Below are 25,235 nucleotides of genomic sequence, written 5' to 3'. Positions count from 1 at the left end.
TGACCGCGGGAAGGTGAAGGCGTGACCGTACACTTCCTCGATTTATGATTATGATTTCTGGGAACTCTGATATTAAAATATTTTGGAAAACCTTTTTGTAATAATTATTGGTATTTTGAATGATTTAAAAGTTTAATTTTGGCTTGAAATTATGGGTGTTACAAGCCGTTAGATATTCCCGTGTGGAAATGGGAGGATATCACCATGGATTTCATTACTAAGCTTCCCAGGACCGCAGGAGGGGTTGATTCGATATGGGTCATCGTGGATCGATTGACCAAGAGCGCCCATTTTATACCAATCCAGGAGAGCATTTCGGCCGAGAAGCTGGCCGAGATTTATGTGCGAGAGGTAGTGGCACGTCATGGAGTGCCTGTCTCGGTGGTGGCAGATCGAGATGTCCGATTCACTTCCAGGTTTTGGAAGCGGTTTCACGACGAGATGGGTACTCATCTCCATTTCAGCACCGCTTTCCACCCTCAAACGGACGGAAAGAGCGAGAGGACGATTCAGACTCTCGAGGACATGCTTCGGCCATGTGTACTAGATATCGGTGACAGTTGGGATACGTATCTTCCGTTAGCGGAATTTTCGTATAACAACAACTATCACTCCAGTATAGACCGGCCTCCCTTCGAGATGCTCTACGGGAGGAAGTGTAGGACCCCAATATGTTGGGGTGAGGTCGGTCATAGAGTCATGGGGAGTATGGAGGTAGTACTCAAGACCACGGAGCGGATTCAGCAAGTCCGGAGCAGACTCCAGACTGCTCAGAGTCGGCATAAGAGTTATGCCGACAGGAGGCGTTCCGACTTGGAGTTTCAGGTGGGCGATATGGTCCTCTTGAAAGTGTCACCCTGGAAGGGTGTCATCAGATTTCGGAAGCGGGGTAAGCTGGGCCCCAGGTTCATTGGTCCCTTTAGGGTTTTGGCCCGGGTGGGTCGGGTTGCGTATCAGTTAGATCTTCCTGCAGAACTCAGCCAGATCCACAACACTTTTCATGTTTCTTAGTTGCGGAAGTGCTTAGTGGACGATTCAGCAGTGGTACCCCTTGAGGACATTCAGGTTGATGATAGCTTGAACTATATTGAGAGACTAGTGGCGATTCTGGATCGCAAGGTGAAGGAGCTGAGGAACAAGAGAGTAGAGTTAGTAAAGGTGCAGTGGCAGCACCGCAAGGGCTCGGAGTGAATGTGGGAGCCCGAGGAGGAAATGAGAGAGCACTACCCCGAGTTATTTTTCAGATACAGCAGACTTCGAGGACGAAGTCTAAGACAAGTGGGGAAGAGTTGTAACACCCGGATTCCAGGTATGCTTTTAACTTAAGTCAATCTTATAATTTCACTCTTGGACTCGACGAGTTGATGGCCAGACTCGTCGAGTCAGATCGAATCCGGATTGGGGAAATAAGTAACCTACTCGACGAGTCGGAAGACCGACTCGGCGAGTAGGCGCTGTCTGATGAGAACCCTAATTTCAAGATTGACTTGTGATTTCCTAGATCTTCTTATGGTTATTTTGGGTTAAGAAGCTTGACTCTTGAGATTTGGACGTCCCAAGTTGTTTCACCTTCAGATCTAGGACCTTGAAGGGTCCTCATGGCATAAAGGTGCCATCCTTAGGGCCATGAGAACCCCATGCATGCTAAAACCTCCATTTTCGGCCTTTTAAGCTCCATTGATGCATGCATGCACGTAAAGTTCATAACTTTACGTGTTAGAACGATCTTAGAAGCCCAGATCTATCTTTTGGATGAGATTTGTACATCAGAAATCGAGTTTTAGACTTGGACATTAGGCAACTCGCCGAGTTGTTCTTGGAACTCGGCGAGTCTGGGGCTTGAAGTCCCCAATCTGTTGTGGTTCAAAGGAGCCCAGTTGAGTGAAAGCAGGGACTTAGTCAAGTTCAGAGGAGGGACTCAACGTATTAAGACGTAGCCATAACCTGGAAGCCATGGGACTCGACGAGTGTAGGAACACACTCGGCGAGTCCAATGCAATCTTCTTACCCACAAGAACAGACTCGACGAGTCATCGACTGGACATGTTCATATGATGGAGGTAGAACTCGACAAGTTGTTCATATAACTCGACGAGTCGGATGAAGATTGACTCGATGTTATTACAGAAGGAGAACTCGTCGAGTCTTTGCTAAACTCGGCGAGTAGAATCGGGTAGGGAGTAGAAAAAGAAGATAGGGACTCTGCGAGTTAGCGGCCCAACTCGGCGAGTTAGGTCAACTGGAAGTTGACTTTGACCAGGAGTAAAATAGTCGCTTTACTCTAAGATTAGTTATCAGTTCTGACTAAGTGCCTTTGTGGGAATTGTAGCCGGGGAGTTGCCGGAGCAGCTGTCAGACGTTTCCCGCTCAGTTTTTCAGCAGTCAGCTTCACGAGGTGAGTTTCTTTCCAGTAGGAATGGGTCTACGGCCACAATGCCGACCCATTTAGATAGCAGTAGATCCGGACTGCGGCCCGATACCGGGGTGGTCCCGAGAAGTAGTTCAGTATGCTTGATGTCTTTGTGACTCAGGCATGTCTATGTGTTATGTGTTCCGGACTGCGGTCCGATGCAGTATGCAGTATATGAGTTATTATTATGTGTTATGATTATGATATGCTATGTTCAGTCAGTTCCGGACTTCGGTCCGATGTAGTGGGCAAGGCCCAGTTAGTTCCGGACTTCGGTCCGATGCAGAGGGCAAGGCCCTAGTTAGTTCCGGACTTCGGTCCGATGCAGAGGGCAAGGCCCTAGTTAGTTCTTCGGTCTGATGCAGAGGGCAAGGTCCTAGTTAGTTCTGGACTTCGGTCCGATGCAGTGGACAAGGCCCAGTATGTGCTTTATATGATATTGTATGGTATGTGGTAATTTGGGGGAGCTCACTAAGCTTCGTGCTTACAGTTTCAGTTTTGGTTTCAGGTACTTCAGCTAGCAAGGGGAAGGGCTCGGGATGATGACATGGCACACACCACAATTTTTTTAGCCTGAGAGTTAAGACTCTGATATTTTGATATGATCTTGACATCAGTTTTGTTATGAGACATATTTTATGACACTATGAGACACACGACTTATGGTTTTCTTATATAATATTTGGATCTTATGGTTTTAGTAATGTTTTCAAAACGAAATTTTTGGCTTGTATTTTCGGGATGTTTCATCAGTGTATCCCCAGAATCAAATCATAAAACCATGAAATATGAGGAGCTGTACGATCACACATTCGCCTTCCCGCGATCATCAGAAGTACCTGAAACAATATTCGATAAATGTAAGCTCGAAGGCTTAGTGAGTTACCCCCAAAATACCAACGCCATACAATCATAATCATAACATATAAACCATCAGCATGCATAATGAGCCTTCAGCCTGACTGGACCGCCTCGCATGCCTTCAGCCCATCTGGACCGCTCTCTGAGCCTTCGGCACGTTTGGACCGCCTCGCAGGGCTTACAGCCTATCCGGACCGCTCGCCATATCATATAACGAAACAACATGCATAGTGAGCCTTCAACCTGACTGGACCGCCCTCACCAGGGCCTACAGCCTATCTTGACCGCTCCCGAGCCTTCGACATGTCTGGACCGCCTCGCAGGGCCTACAGCCTGTCCGGACCGCTCGCTGAGCCTTCGGTCTGACTGACATACCCTCCTGGGTCTGTAGTCTATCCGGACCGCCCTGGGTATGTTAGCCTACATCACACAGCAGGACCGCCTCAACCCAACCCCCAATCAAACAAACATGTGCACATAAATATCATACGCTAGCATTCATAACAGTCAAACCGATCTAACAAATCAAATAGCATAACACATCCTATAACCAGGATACAGACCTAACCGGTCACTAACATATCATTATCCTATATACCAGGATACCGACTTACCAGGTCACTAAGCATATTACCATCCTAAATACCAGGATGAAAATCAATAAGCATATCATGCAATAACCCATATACAAATCCAAAAAGGGTCGCCCTTGGTGCCGTAGACCCTGTTGATATAGTGAGGAGAACTCACCTGGCACTGCTGAAGTCTCGCGGATAAAACTCCAGTTGCTGGTTGACAGCTTCCCAAACTGTCAACATCAAACAATACCCAATTAATAATTGGATTCCCAGCCCAAAGTCCAACTCACACTCCAAAGGCCCAAAGGTCAAGTAATGGGCCAAAGCCCAACATATGACCCAACTTTCCAAATTGGGCCTAAGCCTTTACATGGTCTTATTCTAAGGCCCAACATCATATAATCATTAAGGCCCAAACTATGGCCCATCTATGGCCTAATTTTTCAAATTGGGCCCAAACCCCTTATATGGACCTTACCCCAAAGCCCATTAATTATTCTGGTCTATTTGCTTGATCTTGGATGGCCCATCTAATAACCCAATCATGAAGGCCCAAAAGAAGGCCCAACAATAAACCCAAGTGAAATTAAGGTTTCTCATAAAATGACGATTAGGGTTAAGTATTTCTCACTTAACCCATTAAGGACTTAATCCATTAAGTCTAATATTGCTTAGATTCATTTTTGCCAATGATTATTATTTAATATCTCAAGTTATTAAATAATTCCCGTGTGTCCCGATTAATTCCCCAAATTAGGTTTTTATTGGCATTAGGGTTTTCCAAACCAAATACTAGCCCATTTATCAATTTGTTGGGCTTTTAGGTCAATTAGGGCTTTATTAGGCCTATTAGGCCCACTTGAAAATCATTAAGCCCATTAGGGTTTTATTGGGTCAATTAGGATCCATTAGGGCTTACAAGGCCCATTAGGGTTTCAAGCACCCTAAACGAATCGAACTCAACGAGGCAAGCACACCGCCACCCGACACGACGGCCGGTAGCAGCACAACCCTAAGGTGGTGGTTTTCAATTTATTATACTTTAGCTAATTACAATTTACAATGCCTTCACCAAGAATAAACACGCACTAACTACATAAAAACACACAATGGTGGCTCATGGCGGCAGCCACCACCTCACGGTGGTGGTGGTGGCCATTCCCGATTTTCCAGCTAAACAAACCCCACTCTACAGCAGAATACACACACCCACACACTTTCTTGCTTGCAAATGGATCCAGCCACCCACCTGGTGGCGTTTGGCGATGGCAGCAGCACCGCAAGCGGCATAGCGGTGGCAGTAGGTGACGGTGATAAGTTTCTTCCCGATTCCCTGTCCAAGATATATTCCTTACCACATAAATCCCAAGAAATATATTCACATACATACTAATTCACGCACACAGCCACCCCTCACGGTGGCTGGTGGCGGTGTCGGAGCTAACAGGAACGGTGGCCGAGGCCGGAAGCAACCATGAGGACGTGACCCACGTCTCAGTCGCCGGAAAGAGCAAGGAAAGGGGATAGAGAGAGAGATGGCAGAAGGCCTTACTCGTGGCTTCCCTGTCTCTCATGACCCTACGCAGCAACGATTATGGCCGTTCGTCGGCCTCCGGCGGTCGTCCCAGCTGTTCACAGCGCTTCCGGTAGCGGTACAATGGTGGTGGCGTCCATCGGCGAGGCGGCGACGGATGCGGGTGTTCCGAAGGTAGTAGCGGCTGGAGGGCGAATGTAGTGAGGGTGGCGGCTGGAACATCCTTAGGTTTAGGGTTCCTTTCGTTTGAGGGAATGAGATGCAAGGAGGGTGACAGGTTTAATCCCCGTCTCCAATATAGAGTTTGTGCCATTTGACGCATCCGACCCCTCCTCCCTTATTCTTCTCAAATAAAATCCGAATATTACCATTCGGCCCTCAGCACTTCAATATCTTTTCAATTTAAGTCCTAATCTTACCAAACATGCCTTGACTTTTAAAATTTTTTACGAAATAAATCCTGAATTTACACTTTAACCCTCGAAAGTCCCAAATTATATCATTTGGCTCCCCGAAACCACTCTCCGCTAAATATTATTGGTTTTAGGGCCATTATAAATTAATATAAATTATAAATTTACCTTTTGGGGTTTCGGTTTTATTATTTAATTACTCTATTTCAAACAGGATGTTACAATTTTTTTAAACATTTTGTTTTATTTATATATTATGTTTTATTTAAAATATATTTGCTTTAACTAAAAAAAAAAGAAACTATATATATATATATATATATATATATATATATATATATATATATATGAAATGAAAAAAAGTTGGTGTTATAACATGCTCTTAACATGGTGACCATTTCCCCACTTGGTGTTATAACACCATTGCTTATGCGACAAGTGAGGTGACACCAATTTGATGTTATGACTAGTTGCCCACACCCAATGCTCTAATACAACCTCCTTTTGATCTTGATAGGCAGACAACCAAATGACACAATCGTTATTTTCTTGGTCAACACAATAATGACACTTTTGGTCATGAAAACATGACATTAGAATAAATGGTGTGGAGCATCCGATTTGGCACATGATGTTGGCGGCATACACCATCCCATGATGCCGACATACGTCGATGACATGCTTTGAACGATAAGCGCATGCATCACACCCTCCATACATCTACAATCAACACCACTCAATGAAGATGATATTGAAATGCCATGACATGATTTTATCTAGGTGGAGTGGATGTCATCGACTCCACTCCGTTTAACCATATATATGTAACGCCCTGTTCCTGGTACGCATTTAATCTATTAAAGTATTCATTTCGTAAGAGCTACTCGACGAGTTGGTAGCCCTAACTCGCTGAGTAGATGCCAACTTGGTCGCGGGGTTTAAGTGGTCTACTCGACGAGTCGAAGCCTTGACTCGACGAGTAGGTTCATCAGGAGGAAACCCTAATCTTTAGGGTTTGCACCCTATTTAAACATCATATTTGGCCTCCACCCCAGCCTCTCTCACCTCCAAACCCTAATCTCGAAACCCTAATCTACCTTGAGTGATTTTGAGCTATTCCTTGCCATTTTGAGTGTTATGTGTGCTTTTTGAAGCATGTGGAAGAAGAAGAAGATAGAAGGCTCAAAGGGGAAGAAGTAGATCCAGGAACTACACTCCATTTACTACATTTTATGGTAATCAAGTCCCTAATTTGATATTTCTTCTCTTAGATCTATTTGTTTTCATTTTATGAAGGATTTGGTTCAAGAACCTTAGTCCTTGGGATTGGGACGTCCCAAGTGATTTACATCTCAGATCTGGGGTCTAGGAAGGGCTCCATGGCATAAAGGTGCAAACTTTATGACCATGGATACCCCATGCAAGCTTATATGCAAGAACATGGCCTTTTAGCCCTAAAAGACCATGCATGGGAGGAAAGCTCGGGACTTTACGTGTCCCACAAATGATAAGAACCTAGATCTAGTATATTGTGCCTTGGTTTAGGGTATTATGGCTTGTGGACCAATATTTATTTCTTAAGAAAGTTAGGGTTTGGGTTAAACCCATTAGGAAGGAATAAGGACGGGTAAAGTTGGAAACTTTATCCTTAAGAGTGTATTCCCAGTATGTAGATGAAGTTTGGAACATAGATCTGAATGGTAGGAGCTTAATCCATTGGGATGGCTCAATCAGACAGGGGAACTCGGCGAGTCCAGGGAAGGACTCGACGAGTTGAAGCGGGTTGACCCGATTATTATGACAGAAAGAAACTGACGAGTCTGTTAAGGGACTCGACGAGTTGACTCAGTTGACCACGAGTTTAAGTATTTCATGGACTCGCCGAGTTGGGTTGACTGGGAGTTGACTTTGACTTTGACCAGGGGTAAAATGGTCATTTTACCCTAGAGGGATTAGCAGATTCTGATTAAGTGTTATTATGGAATTGATAGTCGGAGAGTCACCGGAGCAACAGACGGGGATTTCTCACTCGAGTTTTCAACAGTCAGTCTTGCGAGGTGAGTTTCCTTCAGTAGGAACGGGTCTACGACACCAAGGTCGGCCCGTATATGTGATATGTTAGTAGTTGAGTGTGGGCGGGGCCCGAATCTCCTAGACAGCGGAGTGTGGGTGGGGCCCGAATCTCCTAGACAACAGAGTGTGGGCGGGGACCGAATCTCCTAGACAACAGAGTGTGGGCGGGGACCGAATCTCCTAGACAACAGAGTGTGGGCGGGGCCCGAATCTCCATGAGAGTGGGCGGGGCCCGTATCTCCTAGTTGCATGATATTTGTATGGTATGTGGTAGTTTGGGGAACTCACTAAGCTTCGTGCTTACAGTTTTTAGTTTTGGTTTCAGGTACTTCCATTAGCAAGGGGAATGACTCGGGATGATCGCATGACACATACCACAGTTTCAGCCTGGGATGTTTAGACTCTGATATTTTCTCAAATGATTTTGATACAGTATTTTGACACGATGTTTTGAGATACACGATTTATGATTTTTTTTATGATGATGGATGACTTATGGTTTTATTATAAATGATTTTAAAAAGAAATTTTTGGTCTGTTTTTTTGGGATGTTTCAATATGGTTATGAGTGTGTTATGTATTTAATTTTATATAAACATAAAATAAAGGGAGTGAGTCACTTGTGATTCAATAGTTCTATTTTACATTGATGCACGTCGATTGGGATCTCAATAGTCAAATCATTGTCTTCGTTTCTCACATTCCTTCAAATCAAATCTCTTATAAGGTTCTCGGAGGCTAGGTATACCATTTATCATTTTTACCCATTTTTTAATACAAACAAAACCAAAAAACAAGAGAAAATAAAGAATGATCACTCTACATAGGACGTAAATGGTAGGTAGGACATCGATGTTTGTGTGGGAAGGGTATATAACATCTAGCCTAAGGCAATACAATATGGGCATCATGCCACCCACATCATGCTTATGTAGCCACCCATCACTCAGGTGAACACCACCCCCCTCTCAAATGATGCTGATATTGAGTGGCTTCTCGCGACCATCCTCATTCCCCTTCCTCACCACCTTCTATTTTCTTTTTTTCTTGATTGCTTCTTCTTCACATCTATCACTCAAGAGATCACCATGCCCCATTCATGTGGAGCTGATGTGGTGTGATGATGCCGAAGAGGTGGATTAGATTATACTGATGTGGTGTTAGAAGTTAGAACCACATCCAACAACCTAAGTGTTTTGAAGATGAATATCCAATTAAGGAAAGTGTAAGTCTGGAGAACGGGCTTTTGCGATTTTGGGCCTCTTTTGTGGACTTTAGTAAGTAGCGATAGTGTCCAATAAACCAAACTTCCACTACCTGTTAACGCAAATTAGAAAGACATGGACGTTTGTAAGCAGTGACGAAGTTGGCTTGGGGAAAACGAAACAGGGAAAGAAAAGTAATGGGACGCTATTCTATTTCTACTACATAGACAGAATTCAGCCAAGATCTTCTTGCATAACAATGGTGCTATGGGAAATTACATTAGGGACAGCGTATTTCTTAGGGTTAAAGAGAACATACAGGCTTGCTCTTCACATTCAACGTCGTCTTGTTAGCCCTAAACACCCCAAGATCCGTCAATTCCTCCACAGGTGTCTATCTCTCAATCTTTAGCTTTTGATATTTATAAATTCTATCGATCGTCGATTAGGTTTTGGGTTAATTACTCAATTTGATTATAAATCTGTTGTATAACAGGAAAACTCGAACTGTATTTGATGCAACACTGAAGGTTCATCGCGAGGTACAACGGAGAGACATTGAAATCGGTCGGAATCTGGGCAATTGGATTCTCAAGTGGCTTGAGAAGATGGAACCGGTGACCCAGATTCGAGCTGGAAGTTTTGCCCCATATGTGAGGAACACGATGAGAATGCCAAACAGAAACATGCAGTTGATAGAATCATTTCAACAGAAAAGTAGAGGAGGATTTGGGTATCGAGAATCTGGAAGGCGTCTTGTTACATCGTCGAGAAATCTTTGGCTTACAACATATCCGACTATTGCGAAGTTGTTGAGGCGTCGAGAGCTTGTTGCGAGTAATATGCAGTACAGAGATATGGTTTCAAGCAGCAAGAAGAGTTTTGGGTTTAATGGAGTTGTTCGTAATGATATAATGCAATGGTTGGCTCATGGGTAGTGTTTGTTCTTGTGGATTTTCATAGTTGTTATTGTTCCTTTCTGAGAGTAAATCAAATTGAAAAAATATCTTCCAAATCCTCTGTTGTAGTTAATATAGGAATGGATGTCAATGTCAATGGGTTGTTTTTCCATTTTTGCTGTGGAATATATGTTCAATGAAAATAGCAAACAGTTTCACTAATCATAGTCTTGTTTTGGCCAACATTATATGTTGTTTTTGTCCTTTTATAAGATCACATCTAGCTAGTAGTTAATCGTTGCTCAATTGCTCTTTCACTACAAATGATGCGATATAAATCGTTCTAAGTTGCTTGTTGGTCCTTTCTTGCAACATTAAAGATTTATCCAACTCTTCTTTAACGTTTATGGATCATTTTAATTTGCTTGTTTGCTTTCTGCAACATTAAAGATTTATTCTGACTCTTCTTTTATATTCATGGATGATGGATCATTTCATATATACTTAATATAAGTTTCTCTACATAATATCAACATGGTTTATGAAAAGACAGTTTATCATATGAGCACACATTTATCATCTAAGGTTCAACTGGGTAAAACTCACAGATTAATAGATGAGAGCTATCATTTGCTAAATATTAGGACATCAAAAAGATTTTGCGAGGTTACTTTATGGGAAAGTGGACCCTCCTTACGAACTCGCGAGGTACTACTATCTTGTTGATGGATGATCATTTTTTTATAAATAAAAAAAAAGAGATCAAATGCATATATAGTGATTTAATAAATAGCTCAAATAATAAATCTTTTTAAAATTATGCCTTTACCTTTTACTTCCTTCAAACAATACAAACAAAAAAGCCCGAAAAATTCAGGCCCAGGTTCAATTATTAGGCCCAAACATTGTGGATCTATCACGCGGCTGCTGCTAAACCTTTGACGATGACGTTTTGGCATGGCGTTAGAACAGCGGTCAGTGTTCTTCATCAGACGGAAACGAGGGTTTGATTTCGTTCCTGAAGGAGTGCACAGCGGCTATGGCGACGCATGCTGGCATGGGGTTTTATAAGATCATCATCTTAGTCGGAACAGGTTTCTTTTTCTTTACACAATCATACCCCTCCATCTGTTGCATACCTATTTATAATCTTCAACTGCATATATGTTAATCAAATCGATCATATTATATATTCTACCTTACAGTGGTTTTTGCGCCAATGGTGCTAATCAAGTCTATACAATCATTAGGTTGTGAGTTCGAGAGATATAATGTGTAAGAGAGTCGTTAATTTGATGCACATATGGATCTGTTTTGTGTGCAGGGTACACTGGTACATTGCTGTTTAAAAACGGGAAGCTTTCTGATGTATTGGGCGAACTTCAGGTAAACGATGCTATCAATTCGATGCTTATTTAGCCAATTTGACATTCATGTGATCTCAAGTGATTCAGTTTTCCAAAGACCAAAATTTGAAGTTCTGATTAGGTTTTAATTCCAATAGAGTTTCAATTGGACAGGGTTTAGTGAAAGGATATGAGGGAAAACAAGGAGATGGAGCTGAAGGAGATTATTCAGATGCCATCGCTAGCCAGGTATTGTTTTATCCATAAGCTGTTTATGTAAAATTTTAGTTTTCAATAAAGCAATTTCAAAATTTCAACTTTTCTATACTTTGTTTACAAGTATACGGTAATCGAATTTAATTCTGAAAAAAAAAAAACAGGTTCGAAGGTTAGCAATGGAAGTTAGACAGCTAGCTTCTTCACGTCAAAATCAAATCACTGTTTTAAATGGGGGTTCTAGTGGTATGTTCTACACTGTTTTAAAGTCATTGAAAAAGTCACTTTTTGGTTAAATTCTAATTTCCATTTTTTTTTGTAATGTAAATCTTACATCTTACAATAAAATATAGGTAATATAACATCTATGGTGGTACCTGCTGCTGCATTAGGTGCAGTGGGCTATGGATACATGTGGTGGAAGGTATATGCGTATTGCTTTGTTTTGACTTTTGATTCACACAAAAAATGTTTTTCAATTCATTTGTCATTTGTCAAACATTATGTCAAATTTTTGACAAATTTTTTTTTTCTCTCAAATCTTGTGTTTAGGGTGTTTCATTTTCAGACCTCATGTATGTCACCAAGAGTAACATGGCAAATGCTGTTTCAAATTTGACAAAAAATCTAGAACAAGTTACAGATGCTCTCGCTGTAAGTTTTGAAGCATAAAAAACTATTTTTCTTTTTAATTACGTCATATCATGTCTACATTCATAGTTTTTATTTATTTTTTTAATTTTTTGTTTTTTGTTTAATCAGGCAGCAAAGAGGCACTTAACCCAGAGGATTGAGAATTTGGATGGGAAATTGGATGATCAAGTTGAAATATCAAAACTAATTAAAAACGAGGTACATTTGATTTGTTAAACACTAATATTACATGGTTTTATATAATAATATAAATATATAACGGATTTGTTGAATTTGTAAAACAGGTGACTGATGTTCGTGCTGATGTTTCCCAAATAGGGTATGATTTGGATTCACTAAATAAAATGATTTCTGGTTTGGTGAGTTATTATTATTTTTTGTTAATTCACATTTTTCTGTTGCTTTTTATAAAATTTTGTTTTTATTATTAATTGGTTTTTTAGAATGGAAAGATAATGACATTGGAAGAAAAACAAGATATGACTAATCTTGGAGTGTGGTACCTCTGCAATATGGCTGATGGAAACAAGTTATCTGGCACTGCACAGGTTTGACTTCAACGTTGACTTTTTTTATAATTCATTTAATGGAATGTTCCCCAGTTTTTTATAATTTTTTTTTTAATTATAATTATAGAAACAGTTTAAGCTTGCTGGGAAGTCGTTTGATGGTCATCTCTCATCTGATGGAATTCTCTCTCTTGATGGTGTAAAGGAGATTGCTGATAATTTAGATCCAGAGAAACAAATACAATCAAGAATGTTGACCAGGAGACATACGGTCAAATTAATATAAAGACGATATTGCCCCTCATCCTCGAAGTTCTATTTGTAACGTGTAGAATAGTGAAAACGTTTATTTATGGTTAATGTTTAGAGGGGACTTGTTCATGTTCAATGAACCATTCCATAGTTGACTGATTTGGATTTTGAAACAATGGTAAATTCAGCTTTCTTGTCCAATTCCATTCCAACCTTTGAAATACACATTCCGTTGTAACTCATATTGATTTCGTTATGTGCCGTTGATAGATATTTTGCATGATGGGGAACTTAATACTTAGGGGCTGTTTGTTTTTTTTGTTAAGATCTGTGCAACCACGTTTGTCTGCGCCGCGCAGACAACGCGCAAACATATGCAATCGCAGAGTGTTTGTTTTTTGGAAGTGCGCAGATCAAATGCGCGAGGTCTTCCTGGCGCAGACATGGACCACTGTCTTCGAAGGTCTCCAGACTTCATTTTAACCTAAACAAAAAAAAACATGGGCCACCGTGCTGTTTTTTTTTTTTTTTTTTTTTTTTTTTTTTGCTAAAAATTCATTTTTAATGTTTATGATATTAAATTAAGTTTGAAAAATCAATTTATTTCAACAGCTGCAGACGTTAAAAACAAACAATCTTCTTATTGCAGACTGCAGACATTTGGTCCACCTCTTCTGCAGCAGAGGCATGCAGATGTGGTCTGCAGACTGTATACATTTTGGCTTCAAAAAAACAAAGACGTCATGCCTTTCTCATTAGATGTGATGAGATTTATACAATATCTAACTAATCATAGTCATAGTCTAGCAATCATATCTAACTAAATTAATAACATCCCCAAATGTCGGGCTTTATATTTTTCAAATGATCCGTCAGTAGAATTTTTGTTGGAGAATAATATTCTGTCTCATGGGGCTTTGGAGTGAGATTCCAAAGTCTAAATTTATTTTTAGATGATATAATCACCATCAATACAAGGAAAATATGTTTTTCATATTCTTCTAACATCTAAAATATTTTATCGTTGAATGTATTTTACTACATCACGGCATACTTTAAGAAATAGTGTTTATACGTAGTAAAAAAACAATATGCTCATTCTAACTTCACATGAAGATATGGATGATATTTTTGTATAATAACAATGTTTACCTAGAAATGTTTGTTGGAAGGAGTACTAACTCTTTGGTCCTCTTTGAAATGTACTATAAAACCTTCTTGTCCAAAATAGATGAAGTTTTTTCTTTCTATAATTTACTAATCTATCCCATCTAATATGAACTATGAACTGTATTATAAAACATCTTCCAAAATTGTCATATTTACAAAAATATCAATTTTTTAAAATTAAATATTACACAGCAAAAAATTTAATTAAAATAATATATATTACAATACGATAATTTTGACAATTATAATGAAATGTTATTTAGTATTTATTAAAAAATTAATTAGTTAATAATAAATAACAAAGATTTAAAGCTTAACTATAATTAGGAAGTAAGATGAAATATAAAAAGGGGGCTAATTCTACCAACTAACTAGGAGGTCATGGTTTCAATCCTATAGAAGATACTTAAATTATTTGCCGTTTCAAAAAAAAAAAACTTGAAAAACATGAGAAAAGAAAACAAAAATAGACGGTTTTCCTAATAATCTTCTTTTGAAATGGACATTTTTAGCTAACAAAAAACAAATGAAGGCAAGGCGCCTCCTATTTCACTAACTCACCTGCAATTTCATTTTCTGACATACAATTTCGAGTAGGGTATAAATTTTTTTTTTTCACTTTGCCAATTTCACGAGACACAGAATCGCAAATGACATATAACCAGGGCCGGGCCCGAGAATTTAGAGGCCCTGTGCAATTTAGTTAAAAAGGGCCTTAAATCTTGAAAATTCTAAAAAAATAAACAGTAAAAGTTCTAATCATTTAAACTTGTACCGTATATAAAAGACAAAATGTCATTCCAGATGGTACATTGGTAAAAAAAAAAAAAAAACTCCTTTCTGCTTATAAATTGTTATTATTCAAATCCAACTTTTTTATAATAGATGTATTAGCATAACACCTTATTTGCAGTTTTCTCTTTTCATGTTCTTAGAAAAATCAAATCAAATTCACAAAAAGTGAAATGTGATAATCTGAATCAGAAAGATAGAAAAATAAAATTTGGGATGACAGGAATTTAAAATTCAAAAGTGATGATCTGATATAATCGTAATTGTTAATTACCCTTTCAAAATCTGTATAATTTAGAACTGGTAACCTTATTTGTCGTTTACGTATTAAAAAACATATAAAACTAGATTCTCGATGATTGTCCTACTAAAGCTAAAATTCTGTAAAAATCAAAATTAGAAGAGATGTTAAAATCATAATTAAATACAACATTTATCTCTTAAAAACGAAAACCAGAAAGGATGAATGATCAAAAAAACGTATAATACATCATATTATTTAGAAATAAAGGAATCAAAAACTCTTAGACTCTTGATAAACCAAATGCATTACTCTAAAAACCTGGTAAATCTAAATCGAAAACATACTCTAAAATGTAAAAAAATAAAAATAAAAGATATAAAGATATATTGGGTTACTTACAACTTATAAGATGTCAAGAAAGAAGAGAATAAGTTCAGAACAATGTTGTTGTCCTGTGGTTTGAAAAGAAGAAGAAGTGCTGAAGACAATGATTTTTTAACATAAGGGTGAGTCATGGTTAAAGGCTGCTATTCAAGAACAAGAAGAGTGTTGAAGACTACGATTTTTTAAGAACAGGGGATCCAAAATGCAGAAATTGTTGTTATTGCTGAAGCCTTGAAGGATGCGATATTTTAAATTTGGAGATATACTAAGATTATGAGATCGTTACCAAGAATTGAATCGTTCCCCACCATCAATTGCTTTATCTTCATGCATGCGACTGAAAACGAGGCAGTATTAAAATCGATTTTAATCATGATCCCACTTTCAATTTTGATTCTCTTTGTTTTGGATGAAAACGTGTTTTGGTTTTCAGTGAAGAGGAGAAGTGCCCTAATGGATGTACTACTACATTAGGCTAAAAAATTGGGCCCCTTGGTGAAGGATGGGCCCTGTTCAAGGCCACCTCTTGAACTTACCTTGGGCCGGCCCTGCATATAACCATCAACGATTTCCTATCTACTCATCTATGATCCCATGTTTATTTTTCCCTTCTCTTTTTTGTCCATATTGCGGGCCATCTCAACTCGAAGTTTCTTGAAAAAGTCAGCTCCTTAGCATTTTTTATTTATATGTAAGGGTTAATATTTTAAATGGGCAACAAACTATTCTGTTTTTTTGTTATTACAAAATATGATTATTTAAAAATATCATTTAAAAAAAAAGAAATTAGCTATTTTTTTTGGAAAATGATTAGGAAAAAGGAATATTTTTGTTTTTCTTTTTCTTAAATAATATTTAGTTAAGTGGTTGAATTATTTATCAAAAACTACATCACTTTGATGGTAAAAAACTAGTTTTAAATGTCGTTTTAGGGTCGATTATAAGTACATCATTTCCAACGGTAAAAAGATAGTTTTAAGGTCGATTCAAAAAACAAATTGAGGGGAAAAACTCACACCCTTTGTTTATGGGTGTTCGCTCGGATGGATTGGTTTGATCCAATCCAATCAAATGAATCCAAATTGATTTCGGGTTTCAAGACATGAATCTGAATAGTCCAAACTAAATTTAAATCTAATCTGATCCAACCAAATTACAATTCAGTTTTCAAGAATCATAACTTTTTAAAAACACATATAATTAGAATATTAACTAATTTTATAAAAGAAACATAAACGAATTATTTTGTTGTGGATTAAAATTCATAAAGTACTAATAAAATATATTATAGTTTAATAGTTTATAGAAAAAAACTTTTAAGAAAAAATAAATATTAACTTTTTTTATTAGGTGAAACTTTTTAAATTTATATGAAAAAAGTAATTTACTAAAATAATAAATAATTAAAAATATATATTAAATAAATAATTAAATAATAAAGTGATATTATGTTTTTTCAGACTATTAAATCTATTCTAATAAATAAAGATCTTTTTGTTTCATATCACATTCTCATTCATTTTGCCACATGTAATTTTATGGTTATTTTAAATTAAATTTTATTCCACATGTCAATTTTATGGTTTTTTATTTTATTAAATTCCATATAATATTTAAATATAATAATAAATGCATATCAATTTCATTAATGGATTTTCCTTTAATTTCAAAATTACTAAATTAATGCTTCGTTAGTTTCTTTTATTTATTTATCTAAATTATTTGTTTACATTTAAAAGAGAAGAAAACACTTTATTTTTAATAATTCAACATTTTTCTCCAATTTCTTATAAATTCAAACTTCTCAAATGCTTAGAATTTCATATTTAATTTTTATTTGAAAGAAATCCATATAATACATGAGTCTCACACTTAGTTTCTATTATATAAACCAAAACCAATTTAAAATCCAAAATTACTAATAATTAGGTTTTAACCAATCTAAAAATCAAAATATCTAAACCAAATCATCCAATCATATTCATGTTAATTCAGTTTTATCTAAATAATGAACACCTAACTTCTCTGGAATAAATGGTCATTGTTGAAAACTTTGGGTATTTTTTTGGGAATAAATGGTCATTGTTGAAAACTTTGGGTATTTTTTTGGCACCGAAGGTACAAAGTACAAATGTGGTTATATTTGGAAGTCTCTTAATTTCAATGTACTCGTTTGACAATAAATAAGTAGACTACACGTCTAGGAACCTATGTTACTTACTGAAGGTGTAATGGCACCTATATATGTATATAGTATAAGACACCACATAAGAAGTATACTCAAGGTCTATGGGTATTGTCTTTGTAGGACTTGTTCCCAAGGCTTACGACGATGTATGACACTGCTTAACCCTCTACTATACGTAATACGTCTTGCCAAACAAGTCCCCAAGGGTGTACGAACCATGCATCATCGGACAAAAGACCCTCCCGTACGACCTGGTCAAAACCTCTTGGGACTCATGTCCAATTCTTGAAGGGTGTGTATATTATTATATAGACGGTTTTGCCCTTCGTCGAACCAACCTGTTCATCTCAAGTTTTATTTGTAATGTGTACAATCTTGAAAACCTTTATTTAAATTAACACAAGTACTCATCTATATGTTTCTAGTTTGTAATGTTGTTAATTAATGCCTAGAAGACTTGTTCATGTTCAAGGAACCATTCCATAGCGACTGGTTTGGATTCCTAAACAATGGCAATTCATCTTTCGCATCCAATTCCATTCCCACTTTTGAAGGACACATTCCGTTGAAAAACATCCCTCGAAATTCATTCCCTTCGGTTTTCATCTTCGTCTCATGTTCTTCTTCATTCCCCGCATTCAAATTCTTTTCCACGAGTTCTTTAAACATGGATGACCTGAGAAGAAGGCTTAGAGCACTCGGAGCAGGTGATGAATCGTTATGATTGGAACTGGAATTGGAATCGGAATCATGCAGCATCATCTTTGTGTCAAGGAGTTGTTGGTTCTGAGGAGTCATCGCTAATGGTAATGAACCGGAACTGGAACCGAAAGCAAACTGAGGTTCCTCCATAAGTGGATTCACATGGTGGCTGGTGGTGGCGGGCGGCGATGGTTGGTCTTGTGTCTGGGAGGAGCCGCCACCGGAATTGGAACTGGTTCTCAGCCATCTTATGTATGTGCTTAAATCGAAATTTGTTACTGCATTGATTCCTCTATATTCTATTGCTGCAATATCGTATGCATGAGCAGCCTCCTCTTGTGTACCTGAAGATGATCAAATTAATTAATCACCACTAATTAAAGTGAAGGGTAAAATTGGAAACTCACTATAAGTGCCAAGGTAAAGATACTTGTTGCCAAACACCCTTCCTATCCTTGCTTCCCATCTACCATTGTGATGATGCCTGTGGAGTGGTTAATGAAATTATAGCATCTTGACTAAATTGGAAAAAAAGAAAGAATTTTAAGAAAAAAAGAAAGCGAATGACCTTGCAACCCCTCTGTACTTTGATACACCTCTTGAGAAACCGCTACTTCTCCTGTGAATGAAGGACAGTTTCGTCATTTTGTATTAAAATATAAACACTTGAAATTATAATAATTAGCTAGGTATATACTACCTTCTCAAGGTGGCTAAATACTCCTCCTTGGTTGTGTTCTCCATGATCTCCAATTCTTTCTCATAGTCAGTCACCTAGATATATATACATGGAATTAAAAGTAGTTTAACAGTAGATTAATTAGATTTGCTGTTTAAAAAAAGTCACTTACCTGAAAATTTGTGAAAGTTGTGGTTCCCCAATACTTGATTGCAGCCAAATCATAGGCTCTTGCAGCAGATTCTTCTTCATCATATGCCCCTAACAGATTTTGCAAATCCAAATCATTTGCATTTTACTCTCTTGTAGTTTTGAAATAAGACTATGAAATAATATATATTTGATGTTGATTTATTAGTTTCTTACCAAGATAAACTGCTTCATCCAAATAGTTGCAACATATACATATGAATAAAGAAACTGGATTAGCAACTTAATTTATAGTAAAGGAAACAAATGGACAATTTTTTTGCATTATCTTTAATTAATTTTGACTCAAGTTTGTGAGCATTAATAAAGATCAACATAACCAACCTTGTTTTCCTTTCTTCTTTTGTGTCGCATTCCACGACCCTTTGTCCCATAAATGAGCCTCGTATCTTCCGGTCCAGCGATGCCTATAAATTCATAAAACCCGTTATTCAATCATTAATTCACATTTCACAAAACAAAAGTTTGTTAGAATCTTAACACATATATCAAGAAGTTTTAAATGTCATTGTCAAGAAAACTTCCCACCGTTAAAAATAAAACAACCATCCCGTTGACCATGGGTGAACAAGTAATATTTTTTCTCTTCAAGTTATGACGAAAATGAGATTAAGAAAAAAATGAACATAGTTATCTACGAAATTCTGCAAAAAAAAAAAAAAGAAAAAAAAACCTTAAACAATATACATGACTTTTTAACTTATTGTAGTTTATAAGGGGGCAACTGCCCATACTTCCGGGCACCCCACACTCGACGTTTCTTGAAAAAAAATTATATATGTAAGGGTTAATATCTTAAATGGGCAACGAACTATTCTTTTTTATTATTATTTATTACAAAATACCATTATTTAAAATAATAGACCACTGGAAATAAATAATTGGAAGATTGTGCGGAAAATACCATAAAAAAAAGATTTTTATAAACACAAAGTTTGAGCTGCTTACTTTCTGATAATACTTTTTTAAAATAGTGATAAAACAATGTTAACTAGTGAGAAAAATAGGAGTAATTGCCTTGCCCATTTATGACATGAACTTTATCTGTTAAGTGTCCAAACCTGCTAACTCCTCGATACTTGGAGCTTCTCTTAACAGTGGTCGGGGTAGTGGTGGTGGTGGATTGATCAACAAGCGGTGTTGTTGATGTCTGAATCTGGTTTCCCTCACTGTTAGTCGTGGGATCATTCAATGCTAGCATAGATGGACATCTACGCCGTCTTTTCACAATTGTACTTGATGCGTCACTTATCGTGCTAAATGAGTTACGCCTTCTTAGACTTGCTTCAGATTTTGTAGCAACTGAATCCATATGAGAGCTTCAAGCTATACGTTTTGATAACTACTAACTAGAGAGAAGGAAGAAATGCAAAATCGTTGTTTTAAATAAAGGATTGAATTTTTTGGCATATAGTCTCATAATCTCATTTGGAACTAGAAACAAATTTAATTAACAAAGAGACAAATCAATGAACGGCAAGTTCAAGACCATGCGCATGGACAGCACGAAAACAAAATCATAATAATTTATTACTTTCTCGTCTCATAAAAATATTTTTTTATTTTCTATTATCTTAAGAAAATACAATGTCGTTTTTTCAAATTTGACAAAAGAAAAAAGCACACTTTTAAGTTTTAATAAATTTCTGTTTTTTTTTAGGATTGCCGAAGAAATTTCCGTCTTAATAAAATGTATTTCTGTAATATCATTCTATGACCACAAGTCTCTTTCTGTTCTAGGTAAGCACATCAAAAGTTTAAGAGTAAGTTACATTCCCTAATGTCTGGTGTATGTATATAACATTTTTGGTCCAACTATCTCGTTTGTTACAAGTTTGGTCCATATTGCAAAGTAAATAAGCACATTTGGTACCCCATAAAAGCATTTACCAACATTTCCAACTTAGAAAGTGTAACTTAATTAAGCTTATAAGTACCAATTTAGTATAATTAAGTCCTCAATAAATAGTTTACCTAGTTAAATCCAAGCCACATACAAGTTTCCCAAACTTAGCAAAAATAGCCCCTAAAACTATAATCTTGATTTAACCTTAACTAAACATTTTAGCAACTTTGAAACTTTAACTTTCGCCAACAAAATTTATCCAATTAATTTATATAATTTCTTTTTAATAGTTTTATTTTTTTAGTTAAATTATTTTTATTTTACTTAATTTTTTTTTTCCAAAAATCTAATTTGCTCAAAATGCCAAAAATTCTAGCTTCAAAATACGAGTGTTACACGATGTTTAGAAAAAAAAAAATATAATATGGGTTGTCCTAATATGAACCAATGAGGTAATATACTTAGGATCATATAAAAATATAAAAATAATATTTATAATATATAAATATTTATTACCAACAATTAATAAATAAGAATTAATTGTTATTTTGTTATTTATTAAGTGGGGAAAATAAATAAGTAATTATTTATTAATAAAAGTTTTTATTAAATATTTAGCATTAGTTATTAAGAGTTAATAAAAAATCTTTTGGTCTTTGTTTATTAGACAAGGAAGGCTACTAGTGTTTTGGGCACAAGCCATTAGAGACATCCATTTCTTTGGTGCTAGCTTTCCAAGATCTTGAAGAATGATTTTACTTTGATTATTTAAAATAATAATCAAAAGGTATATAACTCTAATCTAGTATGATTTCAATTTCATAGCCTCTCTCCTAGGGATTCTTGATATTCATATTTAGTTGCAATAAAAAAAGAAAACATAGATCCTTTCTAGGTTGTATGTGAACTTAAGGGTTTAAGTGTTTTTCCGCCATATGTAATTTTGTTTATAACCTAGAAAATCCATTAGTTTTATAGGGTCCAAACCCTAAAAATTGGGTTTAATATTCATGTGGGTATGCCATGTGTACCCTTATGTACGCCCGACGTACTCAAAGGATAACCACACCACTTTCATGCAGTATGCACAACGTACATGCCATGTACCCCCAACGTATAGGCCAAAACCCATTTCCCTCATAACTTCAAATGGTCATAACTTATGCATCCCAAATCCATTTTCAGTGTTCTTAATATGCTCAAAAAGGTAATGAAAAGTCCTACAATCCCATCTAATATCCTTTGACTCAAAACTTACCGAACTAGAATCCTTAATTCATGAAGAAGTCCGAACCATCACTTTTACCATTATACCCTTTGACTCCAAAACACAAACCGAGAGCTTGGATCACATAACCTATATCATCCACATACAATTGAGTCTAAACCCTAATCCTTTGAATCCCAAGGCCTATACTTGATCCGCCCAATGACCATAATTCCCGAAATAGGAAACTTCTTGAAACAGGATGTTACAAGTTTTAGGTCACCTTTCTCTTTTCTTGACCTAGTTTGGGGAAGGACATAAATATCCATAAACTTTGAATTTTTATGAACTACTATGGTCCCAATAAGCATTCTGGAAAGTTGGAACTGAAGGCTTAACGGATTGAAGGCTTAATCCATTAAGCTGTCTTTATGAAGTTTCCACAGCGTGGCGATTGGTTGGCCATGACATGGAGACTAGTCTGGTCGTGGCCGCTTTGTCTGGACTTTACCATGACGTGGTGGCGTGACTACCACGACATGGTAGCAGATTTTTTACGAGAACATGTAGGATGGCTAGGACGCAACCATTGGCTGGCCACGATGTAGAGGTCAGCTAGAGTTGACTTTGACCATTGACTTTTTGACTTGGTTTAACTTTTAGTCAAATGACCAAATTTAGAAGGTAGATTGAGAGTTTACATTCTTTGATTCATTAGGAGGTGTGTAGCACCTGCTTTTTCTACCGTGTGAGCCTGCTAGTCAACGACTACGTTTGTGAGGTGAGTTTTCTCACTATACTATGTAAGATACTAGTTGTCTTTGTGACTTTTGCATGGAAGACCAGGGTTTGGCCCTCAACATTTGTATGAAGTACTAGGGTTTGCCCCCTCACCCCCCCTGGAATTTGCATGAAAGAGTAGGGTTTGGCCCATGGCAATTGTATGGAAGAATAGGATCTAACCCCTGACACTTGTACAAGTAAAAACCATGATTTGGCCCATAGAAGGAAGTGATGGCAAGACTATGATTTTCCCATAGCATGCACTTGGGGTTGGAATAGACCCGTTATGTTACGTATGGTATGTGGTATTTCAGGGAACTCACTAAGCTTTGTGCCTACAGTTTATTTTTAAATGTTTCAGGTACTTCTTGTTCCTAGGGAAAGGGCCTGATCTGATCGCACTGTGATTTTTTTGAGAATTATATATATTGGTTGGTTTCGATTAAACGGTTGTATGGTTTGGTGATTTGAAATCAAAAATATTTACTTAGTATTTTTTGGGAATTACAAGTTGGTATCAGAGCCTTGGTTTAAGGAATTCAGATACACCTTCGGGTGTGTCTGGACTCAAATTGAGGATTTGTAAATGTTTTCTAAAAATAAAAGTATATTTGTAAAGAAAAAGGGGTATGATGCGTGCAATCAAACGAACGCAAGTAAGTGATTTCCAAAATACCCATACATTGATGTTATGCTTTAGTATGTTATTATGTTAGCTGCATGCTAGATTAGGGCTAAGGATCCCTTCAGGATTTGCATGATAGAATTTACTGGCATCTGTGATGCCTAGCCTAGGGAACTGTTTGTTATGTGTTACATGAAGTCTAGATTGATAGCGTTAATTGCTAAGTGTATGTTTTAAAGTTGTACATGATTAGGATGATATAGCCTTATGATGATTGATTTAGCCTTATTTCTTGTTCCTTGTTTGGTTATGGGATTAGGGTAGGATCATTTATTTGACAGTCTATTTGATATTGTATTGTGTATAATTTGCATGCACGAGGCAACCAACGGTTTTGTTAGAGATTCCTAGTAATGCAGAAGCGAGTTGGAGGATTCCTAGGAAAGACTAGGAAGCTTTGTAGTAAGTTATGTATGCTATTTAACATAGGACTTATGAGAGTTGTCGTAGTGAAGTGACTTAGAGGATTCAAGATGATTCTTAAGGGAAGTACGAATAAGTGTGGAAGGCAATATTGGGACCATACTACTGGAAGCACATGACCCGTACTCAAATCAAGGAGAGTCACATAAATTCTAAGGAGCTTATAGCATGATGGATTCTTCGGGTATGTTCTAATCGTTTGTATTGTTGACTTTCAGTATGGTGGCGACTACCCGAGGTTCTGGTTCCAGTTTAGGCGCTGATGATGAACAAATTGATGAGAGGATACACAAGTTTATCACATTAGAGATCACACACGGTATCTTGGATCCGACCCATGTGATGTTCGGTATTATCAAGGAGAGGATTATGGAGTTACTAGATGAGCACCTAGGGGACTTTAGTATCGAGATAGCAGTTGGTCAGTTTGGGGCATGAACTCTCACCTTTCGGGAGTTTAATTCTTGTGAGCCCCCATAGTTCTTCGGGAAGAAGGACCCCATTTCCAGTAGATGATGAATTACAAACATGGAGAGCGCTCAGCGGATGAGTTTCTACCATGAGGGATCAAGGGTGAGTTTTTCATCTTTCCTTCTGAGGGATCGAGCTTGCGACTGGTGGGAGGAGTTTGGTCATGCTTTGGGAGCGGAGGCCGGGGAGGCCATGACCTGGGTAGATTTTGTTACTAGGTTTACATCTGAGTTTGCACCAACTATCAAGGTGCAACAGTTGGCGAGAGAGTTTTTGGATCTACGTCATACGCCAAAGACTGTGGCGGAATCATGACCAACTTCAGGGATAGAGCTTTGCTGCTTCCACAATATGTTGCAGATGAGGAGATGAAGAAGACGAGATATCATGATATGTTGGGGGATGACATCAAGGAGTTCGTTAGCATTTCGGGATGCAGGAATTTGGAGGATATGCTTGACAGAGCTTGAGAGCGAGAGACTGAGTTGGAGCTTTGGGCGA

The 25,235-nt window shown here is 37.4% G+C and overlaps 3 protein-coding genes and 1 long non-coding RNA gene across 4 annotated transcripts; 2 read left to right on the top strand and 2 right to left on the bottom strand.

The window, feature by feature from the left end:
* Positions 1-4,870: 4,870 nt before the first annotated feature.
* On the bottom strand, positions 4,871-5,674 carry LOC145120661 (uncharacterized). The gene is made up of 2 exons (XR_013714292.1): positions 5,402-5,674; positions 4,871-5,182 (listed from the first exon to the last, which is right to left on the bottom strand). It is a non-coding gene; the product is annotated as an uncharacterized LOC145120661 (long non-coding RNA).
* A 3,522-nt stretch (positions 5,675-9,196) lies between these two features.
* LOC145118979 (envelope glycoprotein) lies at positions 9,197-10,195 on the top strand. The gene is made up of 2 exons (XM_079054620.1): positions 9,197-9,464; positions 9,571-10,195. The coding sequence occupies exons 1-2, from the start codon at positions 9,334-9,336 to the stop codon at positions 10,010-10,012; spliced, it is 573 nt and encodes a 190-aa protein (XP_078910746.1). The 5' UTR covers positions 9,197-9,333; the 3' UTR covers positions 10,013-10,195.
* Positions 10,196-10,911: 716 nt separating this feature from the next.
* Positions 10,912-13,192, top strand: LOC145118960 (uncharacterized). Its single transcript, XM_079054607.1, has 10 exons — positions 10,912-11,067; positions 11,298-11,359; positions 11,494-11,568; positions 11,700-11,781; positions 11,889-11,959; positions 12,088-12,189; positions 12,298-12,387; positions 12,474-12,548; positions 12,633-12,737; positions 12,826-13,192. The coding sequence occupies exons 1-10, from the start codon at positions 11,013-11,015 to the stop codon at positions 12,982-12,984; spliced, it is 876 nt and encodes a 291-aa protein (XP_078910733.1). The 5' UTR covers positions 10,912-11,012; the 3' UTR covers positions 12,985-13,192.
* A 4,963-nt stretch (positions 13,193-18,155) lies between these two features.
* On the bottom strand, positions 18,156-20,656 carry LOC145120332 (uncharacterized). Its single transcript, XM_079056161.1, has 8 exons — positions 20,381-20,656; positions 19,644-19,726; positions 19,476-19,484; positions 19,282-19,370; positions 19,131-19,204; positions 18,999-19,049; positions 18,838-18,914; positions 18,156-18,774 (listed from the first exon to the last, which is right to left on the bottom strand). The coding sequence occupies exons 1-8, from the start codon at positions 20,629-20,631 to the stop codon at positions 18,170-18,172; spliced, it is 1,239 nt and encodes a 412-aa protein (XP_078912287.1). The 5' UTR covers positions 20,632-20,656; the 3' UTR covers positions 18,156-18,169.
* Positions 20,657-25,235: the final 4,579 nt, after the last annotated feature.

This window comes from Lactuca virosa, chromosome 6 (assembly GCF_052849685.1).
Source record: "Lactuca virosa cultivar CGN04683 chromosome 6, Lactuca_virosa_CGN04683_v6, whole genome shotgun sequence".
NCBI lineage: Eukaryota > Viridiplantae > Streptophyta > Magnoliopsida > Asterales > Asteraceae > Lactuca > Lactuca virosa.
The sequence above is the reverse complement of the archived record's forward strand: the minus strand, read 5'-3'. Positions and strand labels throughout refer to the sequence as shown.